The sequence below is a fragment of the Lissotriton vulgaris genome, chromosome 3_1 (genome assembly GCF_964263255.1).
Source record: "Lissotriton vulgaris chromosome 3_1, aLisVul1.2, whole genome shotgun sequence".
NCBI lineage: Eukaryota > Metazoa > Chordata > Amphibia > Caudata > Salamandridae > Lissotriton > Lissotriton vulgaris.
In genome coordinates this window covers 1350865821-1350878648 of record NC_141689.1, presented here as the reverse complement: position 1 = coordinate 1350878648, position 12828 = coordinate 1350865821, and the positions used below count along the sequence as shown (strand labels likewise).

At 47.5% G+C, this 12828-nt stretch overlaps 1 protein-coding gene across 3 annotated transcripts in view; it reads left to right on the top strand.

Annotated features, from left to right (window-relative positions):
- LOC147727877 (tyrosine-protein phosphatase non-receptor type 9-like) overlaps positions 1–12828 on the top strand; it is a 1887882-nt gene that overhangs the window by 1508196 nt on the left and 366858 nt on the right. For all 3 annotated transcript variants that reach the window (XM_086961826.1, XM_086961825.1, XM_086961827.1), the window contains one exon: positions 8507–8576. In XM_086961826.1, the coding sequence (XP_086817952.1) occupies positions 8507–8576 (70 nt within the window). The remainder of the gene's footprint in view (positions 1–8506; positions 8577–12828) is intronic.

Below are 12828 nucleotides of genomic sequence, written 5' to 3'. Positions count from 1 at the left end.
CTCCAGCTTTGAGATCTACCGCCCTAGCCGTTAAGCCACATCCTCTCCCTAAGGATTAGTTTCATACTTCTAACTCCAGTTCTCTCATAAGGGAATCTCCATTGAAGTCATAAGCGACCCACCCTCCTTCATGGTTGATATAGCAAAGGATAGTTTTGGGTTCTTGAACCACTTAAACATTGGCAACTGCCACCTGCTAGGCATGATGGGGTACTGGTGGTCTCTGAGTCCTTAAAGGCACAGACTCTGTTTAAAACTCACATGATGACAGCCTATGTGGCTACACAGTCCTGTTATCCTTTAGTTCTTTCTTTTTCATAAAGAATGAGTTTCTGAAAGAGATTTAGCTGTTTTATGAACGGTTCACTTCAAAATTATACATATTCAGGTGAATTTTAACCCTTTTGTAAGTAAAATCGGAAGTATTTCTCCAATGTAGATTGTTTTCTAGGTTGCACATTATGTTTTCTCTTAAGTGTTTTTCAGGCCTTCCTGAGAAAGGCAAACATCGACACTTAAAAAGATATTCTATGATGAAGTGCTCCTGGATTCCTGCACGTGGGCGGAACTATTCAAACACTTATGACTTCAATAAAGATTCCAGTATGAGAACACTGGAGTTACAAGTAAGAAACCAATCCTTCCTCGCTTTTTCAATATTGCCCAAGAGTCAGCCTGGATTCAGAAGCTTTTCAACAGTAACTCTGTGCTTCCAAAGATGGTGCCTTGTGGCTCTCTAATGACACTGTTTTGGTCCGAAAATGACGTGTGTGGCCTACATATGTGCCACTTTAATGTGCTGACATCACTTTCTTTGTTTCCACGCCTCCAAGATGTAGTTCCGGAGCTTCCTTTCATTGATCTGGAACAGCTTACATCGATTTATTCAAAATTCTAAAACAGTGTGCGAGGGATATCACCTCCTAAAATGACAGGTTTCAAGCCCTGAAGGGACTGTCGCTAACAGATATCTGTAACGGAGCGTCATCAGGTGTACATGAGGTGTCTGAGGTCGAGCCATGGCTCCAAGATCTGCGAAGACTGCACAGATAAACCTAAAGGCCATCAGAGAATGCAAGGTGAAACTTTATCTGCAAACCAAAGAAAACTCAGCTCCAGGACCGCTCCAAGTCCTGAGCTGTGTTGAAGGTTCAATTGTTGTTCCGCTCTTAGTGTCGAAGGAGCCTCTCCAGAGGCTGGTCTTCATCTCTCTCCAAATCTGCAGTTAAATGCAAGAAACACAAGCTGTTAAAGTGGAGTTCCACTCCTTCACGTCACTCCCATTTCCCTGAGCAAGCTCGTAGATGACGTCAACAGTCTCAATCCTGGCCTTGATGTCAGACGACTTCCGCAGTTGGTTTTGCACAGCTATGCACCAGCTCTTTAGTTCTTTACAGAGTACCTCTAACACGCCTTTAGGCCCCAGCTGGTCTGTCTGAGCCACTCTGGCTCCTGCTCCAATGCTGCTCTTGGTGCCTAAAACCATTCCGGGCTTGGGTACATCAATGCCGATGACAACCTCGCCGCCCTGGAGAGGTTGACCCAATCGTACTCTCTGACTCAAATTTGACTGATGCTGTGCTCCATCCCAACCAAGGCACCCAGTCCTGTCAGGGTGACAACTGGTATGAGGACTTGCAGGAAGCCAGTGGGCTTGACTCCTCCACAGCATCAGCTCTTTTCTCTCCTCCTTGGCCAGCAATGGAAGAATATGCATCTTTAGTCATGGTCATGCGCAGTGCACCCAAAGTCCTTGATTTCCAGCTTCACACACTGGAGGTAAAGACTAATGTCTGACCAAGGTCCTTCTGCTGGAACAGACTACTTCTGAGCCCCTCCTACCCTTCAACAAGGCTGTGACGGATATCATTTTGGGGACTTGGGGCAAGCCCTGCTCTGGCCTTCAAGTTAAGAGACAGCTTGCCAGGCGCCACCGTCCTGCTCCAGGAGACTTGTCTTTCTTGTCCTAGCACCCTTCTCCAGACAGTCTTATGGTGCAGGCTTCCACCAGCTGTTCCAATCCGAAACCCTTTTCCTACCACTCCCCCTGTTGGGGGATCAAAGCAAGTGGAGACATTCTGTAAGTGTCTCTTTGTGTACCTAGTTTATTTAGCCCTGTGTTCTGCTAAGGCTTTCGGTTTGTTGTGCTGTTACAGTCGCACCCTTTGAGATTCTATGGCACAAGTCGTCCCTGGTATGCTGGAAGATCTTCGATCTGTGCTGTCTCAGGCGATTCAAGACAGTTGTGATGCAGCCAAGTTCACAATTCATCGTAGCTTGGACACTACTGATTCCATCGCATGCAATTGATACCAGGATTGCCATCTGCTGCCATGTGTGGCTGCACTCGCCTGGTTTCTCTGGCGATGAAGAGTCCTCCAACTGCTCAGTCTCTTGGCCTTTTTGCCCTGCCTTGCCAACCGGACCCGCTCCTTTTGGGCCTTTTGGATCAGTATCCCTTACTGCTAGCTTGTTCAGCTCCCTAAAAGGGATGCAGCAGTTCCACATGAGAGGCAGAGATGCCTCCCGCCCTTGCGCCCAAGGTCAGTGTGCTGCTGCATCCTCCCCAACCCACTGCTTCCCAGCAGCCACTCCTAAAAAACATCTTTAATTTACCCTTACAGCACCACAGCCACCTGGTGGGAGGAAGAATCTACTGATTTCTATCCAGGTTGACAAGCGATCAAATTAGACAAGTGGGTCCTACAAATTGTTCACAAACGCTATGCCTGTCCATTTCTTCCATCCCCGCCGCACCTTCCACCATCCGCCCAACGACTGATTGAGGACCACCTTTCCATTTTACGTCAGGAAGGGCAAGCCCTTTTGGCCAAAAAGGCTGTTGAGAGGGTGCTGATGGCAAAAGCAGGGCATGGTGGTTATTCCTGCTACATCCTGGTGCCCAAGGAAGAATGAGACCTTGAACCTACTCTCAGACTGAACCAGCGCAATGCATTCCCCCAGAAGTAGCAGTTCAACATGCTTGTCATGGCCCAGGTTTCGTCTTCCCTCAATCCTGGAGACGTGATAGTGGCATTATACCTGCAGGATGACTATTTCTATTTATCTGTCCTGCTGCCCCATTGGCGCTACCTGCGGTTCGTGGTAGAAGAGAAGCACTTCATGTTTAGCTGTTCTCCCTTTTGGTCTCCCAGCGCCCTTCAGGTCTTCATCGAAAGTAATCGAGGTCATGGCAGAACACATTTGGAGATCTGCGGCGCCAGTCTTCCCCTACCTCGACCACTTGCTGTTGAAGATAGGCTGGTCCCAGGCAGTCGTCACCCTCCTCCAGTCTATGGTGAACCACCTAGCATCTTTGGGGAACACTATCAATGTGTCCAAGGCACACCTGATTCCTTCTCAGACGCTCCCTTTTATCAGAGCAATTAGGATCACGGTTCGGTTTCGTGCCTTTCCCCTGGGAAAGAGTCTGGAATGTTCAAGCTATGGTACTGATCTTTAAGTCCCTGTCCTGGATTTCAGTGAGGTCATGTATGAGGCTGCTGAGACTGATAGTGTCCTGTATCTTGCTGATCGAGCACACCATGTGGGATCTGAAGGCTAAGTTGTTCCAACATCAAGGGGACCTCTCCGACCACATTCAGATTTTGGAGGAAACTACCAAAGACCTGCAGTTTTAGTAACTGGACCACGATTGGATCAGTGGCAGGCCCCTTTCTCTTCCCCCAACCATAACTGACAGTGGTGACCAATGCATTGCCACTGGTTTGGGGTGGCCATCTGAGAGAGGTGGAGATTAGAGGCCTTCGGTCGAGTCCTGGCCCCCATCAGCCTTCTGGAGCTGAGGACCAATCGCTTAGCAAAGGAAACCTTCCTTCCATCCATGGGAGGCTGGTACAGGTACTCACGGATAATAACACTGAAATGTGGTACTGCAACCAACATAGCAGGGTGGGGTCATGGACCCTCTGCCAGTAGGCCTTGTGCCTCTGGTATTATCTTGACCACCAAAGAATTTTCCTGTGCGTGAACCACCTGGCAGTATTATTGAATGCCAGGGTGGACAAGCACAGACTTAGGCGCCTAGCAGAGCACAAATGGCTGTTGCACCCGAAGATGGAGCAGGGTCTTTTCTGTGAATGGGGAGAGTGGGCAATGTCAATGCTTCTGCAGTTTCCAGGGTGTCTCTCACTCTGAGACACGTTCCACCTCAAGTGGAACTTGTATGCCTTTTTTCCAATACCACCCCTGCCCGAGTTCTCTAGAAGATCAGTGCAGACGATGCCCAAGTCATCCTAGTGGCTCTGGACTGGGTACAGAGAGTATGGTATTAAACCTCTTGGGTTTAGCGTATGTCCTCTGATTAGTCTGCCCCTCTGGGAGGATCTGCTGTTGCAGTTACATGGCATGGTTCTGCACCCAGGCCACAGCAATCTCCACCTTCTTGCGTGGAGGCTGAGCGGTGACAACTGAACACCTTCAGCCTTCTGTCAGAAGTGGTTGATGTCACCCTGGCAACCAAGTGTCCCTCTACAAAAACTGGATATGCCTGTTGGGGCAAATATGTGGCTTGGTGTGAAACTCGCCAGATTGATTCCCTCCAGGCCAAACTGTCTGATGTCCTGATATTTGTTCTGTCTTTGCACAGCAATGCTTTGTTCCGGACACAGTTAAAGGTTATCTTTCGGGCCTCTGCCTTCTTATTGGTGCAAGATCAGCCCTTTTTGTCTAAATCACTGGTTGTGCTGCAATATTTAAAAGGGTTGCAATACATGCTTCCCCCTTCTCCTTTTGCATGCTTCAGTGGGACCTTAATCTGGTACTGACTTATCTGATGGGCACACTGTTTGAATCACTACACAGTTCTCCCTTATGGCTCCTTACCATCAAGACTGTGTTCCTAATTGCCATCTTCTCTGCATGGCGTCTGAGCGAGATTCAGGCCTTTGTGTCAAACCACCTGCAACTACCATCTAACCAAACTGGTTCTGCACACACAGGCATCCTTCCTGCTAAAAGTTGTAATGCCATTCCACATCAGTCAAACCCTCACTCTGCCTCCATTCTGTGCTCCACCTCACCCATCTACGGAGCAGGGCAGACTTCATCCCTTAGACTCCAAGAGAACTCTGAGCTTCTACATCAATATGACAAAGAACCCACTGGGTGGACAATAAGCTCTTTGTGGAGTACACTGGAATGAAAAAAGGCAGGGCAGTGCAGAAGAGAAACAACTCCCACCGTAATATGCCTGCATTAGGATCTGCTTCGTATTTACAAACAAGTAGTCTGGAAGGATTGCAGGCTCATTTTACCAGGGCCAAAGCTGCTGCCACTTCATTGCATTCAGGGTCCCTATCTTGGACATTTGCCAGCCGTCAGCGTCAGCATCCCTCCCTGCGTTCACAAAGCATTATTTCCTGCATAAAGGTGAGGCGAATGTGGCTAGAAGTCTCTATCAGAAGAACAAGTAACTTACCTTCGATAACGCTCTGTCTGTTAAAGTCACTTTCTAGCCACAGATTCCTCACCGACCCTCCCATACTCCCCTTTCTGTGATTGAACTCTATTCTGTAATAAGCTCCCAAGTCTAGGAATCTTCACACTGTCTACCAATTTGCTTGAGGGTTTCTGTGTCTGGTAGTGCAGGCAATCTTTTTTTTTTTTAAACCTTTATTGTGCAGATGGAGGCATACATATACGGGCCTACAACCAATCAGGCCGGCCACAACACATTATGAAAGCACATGAGACAATAATGAAATTTCCCGGCAGTCGCCCAGCGTTGTACAAGCAAGCGATCCAACATTAAAAGGCTGAATATAACCGCTGGAAGCAGGATTAGAGAAGGTTAATTTTATAATATAATAGGAAGTATAGCAGGATCAGGTGCAACTTTTAGTCATCTAAGTTCCCATGGCGGGCCACGTTTCAAGCATCAAAACAGAAGGGCATCGATAGAAACGGGTAACAGCAGCGGTTAACAGGAATCAATTTATAGACACCCCAGTTCAAGACAGTCCCCACCGCGGCCCATCACGCACCCGTCAACCACCTAAATGTGTGCTAGTACATAACAGAGGAACCAGAGCAGCAGCGTAAGTATGTGCATCCACTATACTAACCCAAGTAAATAGAAAAAGAAGGGAGGAAGGGAGGAAAGAATGTCAGAAAGAGGGAAAGAAAGAACGCCGCGCTACTGCACGCGCCCCACAACGATAAAAGCTCGCAGGACTAAGAGACCCGCTGTCGGGGTCAGGGCGTGCAAGTCATGATATATGTGCAATCAACACCGTAGAAGCAAGCAAGTCATCCCCTTCCTCACCAGCTATCACACCATGGGAGACACGCACAGACACAGCGTCCCGATAAAGGGATACAAAAGAGCCATAGAACTGAAAGAAAAACGAATAGTCAAGAACCCTAATCCCTCCCACCCCACCCTGCACCCCTGCAGAAGGCTACGGCCTACCCCCACAGCAGCGTGCCTGTCGCCCTAAATTGGAACCCGAAATATAGGCAGATTAGAAAGTTAGAAAAGAAACAAAACAGAAAAAGGGGGGAAAAGGGACCAGTGGGAGAGGAGATCTGCAATCGAGTCATTCGGCCCCTACCCCCCGCCTTCACACAGATGAAACCCACATCAGAGCGAGATCGACACAACCTCAAGTATCAGAAACATTCGAAGGAATCGGCCATATTGTCTTGGCTGCGAGCATTCCTCATCTCCATTCGGTAACCAGTAATCCGCCGGGTCCATTCCGGCTCACCCCTGTCCTCTCCTGATCATAGCTTTCATACGCAATAGAGTAGTGGGAAGCAAATAGTCCGAGGTGGAATGGACACAGGATCGAAACAAAGTAGGCCAAGGGCTTAAACCAGAGGACCCCAGTATCAAACGGCAAATCAAGCAATGGCTGCGGTAGTCTAGACTGTCCAATAGCAACATCAGGAGCAGCAAACAGTCAGGGTGCAGTCTCGCCGCCCAAAAAAGCGAGGTCACCCCCGCAAGGTAACAGCGGGACCACACCAAAGCAGTTCGAATCGAACATCCAACTTGCTCCCCAGTCAGTCGGGAATAAACGGGCCCCTACGTGGGGCCCCCGCCCACGCCCGCCACAATCAAGGCTACCTGGAGATTCAGGGCCGCAGGTGTACAGTCTTGTAGATGCACGGCGGCAGCACTCCTCGCAGCAGCCGAGGGGGACGAAGCAGCACACACTCGGGGTCGAGCCGCGTTCATGAGGGACGGCCCAACAGACATGGCGGCAGACCTATAATCTTGCACAACAGCGCCGAAGACCATGGCCTCACGTAAAGACTATAGGGCGTCAAGGACATCACCAATCGTGGGCTCACGCTCACAGAACTCGGCCCTCGCGCACTTCAGCGACCCAGGTTCGCCGCCCGAGCAGATCCATGACTCAGGGCGCCGGTCGCCATCTTGCAAGTTTAGCCGTGACTCTCCGCGCCTCAACTTCTGGAGTGGGCTCTCAAGCAAGGCCCACCGCTGGAGTCCCCTCGAGCCCCAGAAATGGCAACCTGGGTGCAGAAAGGAGGGCCACCAAAATTGGGGACCGCCGGCGCCACCGTCCCACGGACACCGCCCGCCGAATCCGGGCAAAGGGCTTCAAGATGGCCGGACAGGGCAACAAAGGGGGGGCATGCCTCCTGCACGGTCTACCCCCATCCGAGGCGGGCCGCGCCCTACCACAGGGCCGCCAGACCGGGCCCGGTCAGTCGCCACCGGCACAACCGCACAACGGCCTCTTCAGCCGACCCCTCTCCTCCACCAGGGGCCGACGCCGACACCCTTACTCCGGCCGACTGTCACAGGCAAGTCCCCGGTCTGAACGCCGCGGAGGCCCCGGACCAAGCAAGGGCATAACTCCAGATCCGCAGCACACAGGAGCCCCCGGGACAGACGGTGAGTGCGAGCATTGTTTCACCTTTCCATTTCTTGCCGAGTGTGTCGCCTCGGTGCAGGATGGAGATCAGGATATGCGTTTAGGTAGGAAGGTTGGCGGAGCCGAGCTACAGTGCGGCCATCACGGTCGCGAGCTTGGCTCCTCCACTACAGGCAATCTTAAAAGTAACTGACAGCGCACGAGAGTGGCGCCTATATAGGCCTTGCATAACATTTCAGAAGCGGATTAGCATCATTGCAGAGCCGCAAGCGCCACTTTACCACACGCAGAGGTACTGTTTAAAGGTTTCTGGATCCAGTCTGAAGCCTGGGGAATATTCAGTAGGTGAGTAATCTGTGAATAGATAATCTACCAGAAAGCGTGTTACCGAAAGTAAGTAACTTGCTCAGTGCTCTTAAAACACACTGTTTTATCTAAGGGCATGTTAATGCTGTTTATATCTCTATTAACACACTGGGGATTCCCAGCCTAATGCTGGGGAAGGATTCAGGTATGTGAATCTCTGAAATATACCAGCGCTGCAGAAATGTAGTTACAGGTAGGCAATGTATTCCTTACAATATGAAATGTCGAATGCAGAGATTCTGAAAGTTAAAGTTACTTTTTCATTTATTTAGACAACAGATTACATCAATGCAAGTTTTATGGATGGATATAAGAGGAAAAATGCGTATATAGCAACACAAGGTATGGATTAATCATATCTATTGCCAGAATGACCACATATTCAAAAGAGCAATTCCTTTCCCCTCAGTTTTTAAGTGTCTGTTTTTTGTGTGATGCATTTTAAACTAGTTTCATATATTCTGAACACTATTGAAAGTCATTGTAACATTACAGAGTCCATGTGGGAAAAGAATAAATTAAGGCCATACTAGGTGTGTTCACACATCAAAAAGCACTGTTCCGTGAGTAAGAATGTGTTTTCACAGGCATAACAAACTGAATAAAGCAGGCAGTGATATCCCAGGATGTTGTATCGGGGAAGTATGTTCCCTAACTTGTTAGGAAACTGTTTTTAAAAATATCAGAGTTTAAAGTGGATTTCCAAGCATTGAAACTTGCATCCCTTAATGTACCATAATGATGTATGACGATTCTTAGGAAAGCACACTACACAAGCGTTTATCAAGCAACAGGGAAACCCTTTGTTCATTACTGTAAACAATCTTCGTCGAAATACTGCAAGGAAATCACACATAATGTACTATCTTTATTCATTTAAGGAAACCAACATAGCTTAGACTTAATTTCGATTACATTTCTCAGCAGTTACAGACAACATAAAAACCGGAAATCGATTTCTTTTTGGAAAATCCCCGTTATTAAACTTTTTGGAAAATCTATTTCATAAGGGGACATAGCCAGATGTATTGTGCGGTGCTTTCAGATTTATTATGGAAGTGCAAATATACATTCCAGAGACATTAAATTTACGAATAAGAATTGAGAAGCATAACTGGGCTCCCACCAACAAATGTTGACTTTGTGCTAGGCCTTGGATCCTTGAAATCCCAGTACTTGGAAGAAGTCCAACTCGAAATCAGGAACAAGTCTGCAGAAGTAGTGCTGTGACTAGAAAGGAACGCAGAGTAGTAACCTGGCTAGTTGGTATTTATTTATTAATTTATTAGTACCTACGTAGCCTGGTCCTTAGACTCTGGAGTAGCAGAGCGCTTTACATAAAACTGGAAGAATACATATAGCTTACATTCAGTGAGGCGGGGGTAGTAAACTCTGGCTTACTGCCGAACGGAGTTAAGTAAATAAATAAATAAAACGAAGAACATTGCGCGCGCCTTAACACCAATCGGTGATGCAGCACGCGCAATGAAATTTGTTTCACTTATTTACTTACCTCTCTTCGGCTGTAAGCCGGAGTTTACTCCCCCCGCCCCGCAGCACTCCCACGAGGAGCTGCCATTGCTTACATTGATGGGAGGAATGGAAAATAGGAAATGAGAATAATGGTAGTTGGGTAGATACAATTTGAAGAGGTAGAATTTTAGTTCCTTAAGGAAGAGTAGGAGGGTTTTTCGGTCCAATATGATTAGTAGTAGTATTCCAAAGTCTGGGGGCTGGGCAGGTAAAAGCCTGCATGGATGTTTTGTTTTTTAGAGTACTGCATTTCCCAGATGTAGTCCACTTTTGCTCCTAGTGTTTCTGCTGCCTCTGGTGAGTTGGAAAATATCAATCCGATATGAAGTTTGGCCAGTACATAATGCTTTATGAGTGACAGAAGCAGTCCCCTCAGTGGCGGCTTTGCTAAGGCAGAGAGTGTCACCCTACTGCTTTCCAGCAGTGAACTAAAGGGGAAAAAATGAAAATAGCTTGAGGTTGTTATAATTTTCTTTTTTCCTGCTGCGGCAGCTTTGTAGACAGGGCGGTGCCAGGGCGGTGCAGCTCCTATAACAGAGAAGTAGGGGGAGGAGTGGTGGCACAATGTAAGTGTGCACAACTGTTTCGCTGGCCAAACAGTTATGCGCACTTTGCATGTTCTTCACCCAGGCTGCATTAAGTCTGGGTGGAGAACATGTGCAGTCTACCAGTCACTTCCTGAGCACCAAGTGGTGGCACACTGTAAGTATGCACAACTATTTAGATGGCCAAACAGTTATACACACTTTGCATGTTCTTCACCCAGGCTGCATTACTGTCTGGGTGGAGATCATGTCCAGGCTACCAGTCACTTCCTGAGCACCGAACCACAGCGCTCAGACCAATCACAATGCTGTTGTGATTGGCTTAGGGAGCCTGGGTGCTTCCTGTTCTGTTCTGGCCAGGAGAGACAACAGAGGGACGACAGAGGATAGAAGCAGCGAGGAGGTACGGTTTTTCTTCTTTTTTTCACACCCCCTTAACCCCCAATCTGTGCCGGCCGCCACTGAATCCCCTCCAAGACAAGTAGAATTTGCCCCCAACAGTGCTTGAGAAAAATCAGTGAGTTGAACTACCTTTGATTTAGAGACCCCTATGCAACCCCTTAGGGCTTTCATGTTTAACATATTGTTGCCCCACCTTTATTGTACACCTAATGGTAGCTAATAAGGAAGAGGAAGAAAGTGAATCTCTGACTAACATACTGCAAAAAAGAGAGGATGATAGCTCAGCGTAAAGATTTAATCACTCTCAGTTGTACAGCAGAAGATCAGAGTGGGTGTACTGTAGGCAAGTGCTGCAACAGTTCTGATTGTTTATTTTCTTGTGTACCATTTGTTCAAATTATACATTCGATTTATAACACAAACCATTAAAAATCTAATTACAAAAGTCAAACCTCTACATAAAACAAGGTTTAGCCTCAGAACACTACTGTTTGGCAGTGTGAAACTCTTCTAGGTTGGTTTCGGAAGAGTTTATTTACAAACTTTTTCCCCCAGGCCTTGACCTAGGCAGAGCAAATATGACGTTGACCATAAGCCCACAATGCCCCCTAACGTAGCCTCCATTTTCGATTCGATATTTCTGACACTGGATTCAGAGATGTGTCTAGAGAGCTCTCAAAAATTTGCAAAGAGTTGTTTGAAAAATCTCCAAAAGTAGGCCAAAAGTGTGATGATAGTTAATGCAGGGTTTAAAAGAAAAGGTCTTTCGAGAAAACCACATCTGCATCCAAAATACTTAAAACTTTAGAGCTGAAACAAGCATTGGACATGAAAAAGGTCTCACATTTGCTTGAGTTAGAACCATTGGGGTCGCAAATGACTGTCTGTTTACACATCTGTTAAGGAGTGTATGCACGTAGTGTGTAGTGGAATTATGTGGGTTGAATTTGAATTGTGTGGTGTAGAGTGGATTTGCTTACTGTACTTATGTGGCATGGTGTGCAGTGGAATTATATGGATGGTAATTATGTGGTTTTGAGTGTACTGGAATTATGTGTAGTGGGATTGTGTGTTATGGAAAGTAACTATGTGGAATGGTGTTTTGTATTGTGGAGTAGTATGAGGTGAGTTTAATTATGTGGTGTCCTGTTGAATTTTGTGGCATGATGTGGAATTGTGTGGTGTGGATTAGATGTATTTGGTGTGTTTTGTAATTGTGTTGTTCTCCAGTATTCAACCTTTCATAGATTCACATGCTTGTATCTTCCCCGTCGTCATGGTGGGAGTCTCCCGGTAAATAATAACCATAGCAGTAGAAGAAAAAACTGCCTGAAACCATAGAGTAGTGAAACCAGAGGGTAACCTCTCCTCCTCATTATGGCCCAAACTGCAGCCAATCAGCAGCCAGCACCAGCCTACACCATTCCCAGCAGAGCCACCATACCTCAGATTTCCAACCGCCTTCGTGTGAGAAGGAGTCTCCCTGAGCTCTGCTCAGTTTTTTCTCTCTTCACTGAACTTTTGACCTTCACAGTTGGGAGTCAGGTATTGTGTTTTTTCTTGTCAGCAATACTACTTTCAGAATGGCTGAAAGCTCCAAGAAGAGCCTTTTCAGAGCTTGCAGGTCCTGTGGCAAGGCCAGACTATTTTCTGAGGATCCTCACAAGGAGTGCTTGTACTGTCTGTACCCTAAGCACATTCCTAATGACTGCAAGTATTGCCGGACCATCTCTGCCAAAACTCTCAAGGATAGAGAAGCGCGCCTTTTATTATGGCTTCAGAAAAGGAAAACTCCAGACTCGGAGTCTGAGGGGGAAGCCAAAGGACACACCTCTAAAAAACAGAAGAGAGGGTCCTCTGAGGAAAAGGGAGATGGAAAGAAACATAAAGAAGGAAAATCTAAGGAAGGTGAACCTTCTACTTCTCTCCCTCCAACTCCTCACAAGCCTTCCTCAGAAAAGAAGGCTCCGTCGTCGCTTCCGTCGACGAAAACTATCGGATTTCCAGTCAGATCGCCGATGAGACCGTCGACGGCCTCGACGTCGATCACCTCGTCGACGACGACGACAATCTCGACGATGACAGTTTCGTCGACGACTCCGTCGACGGTGAGT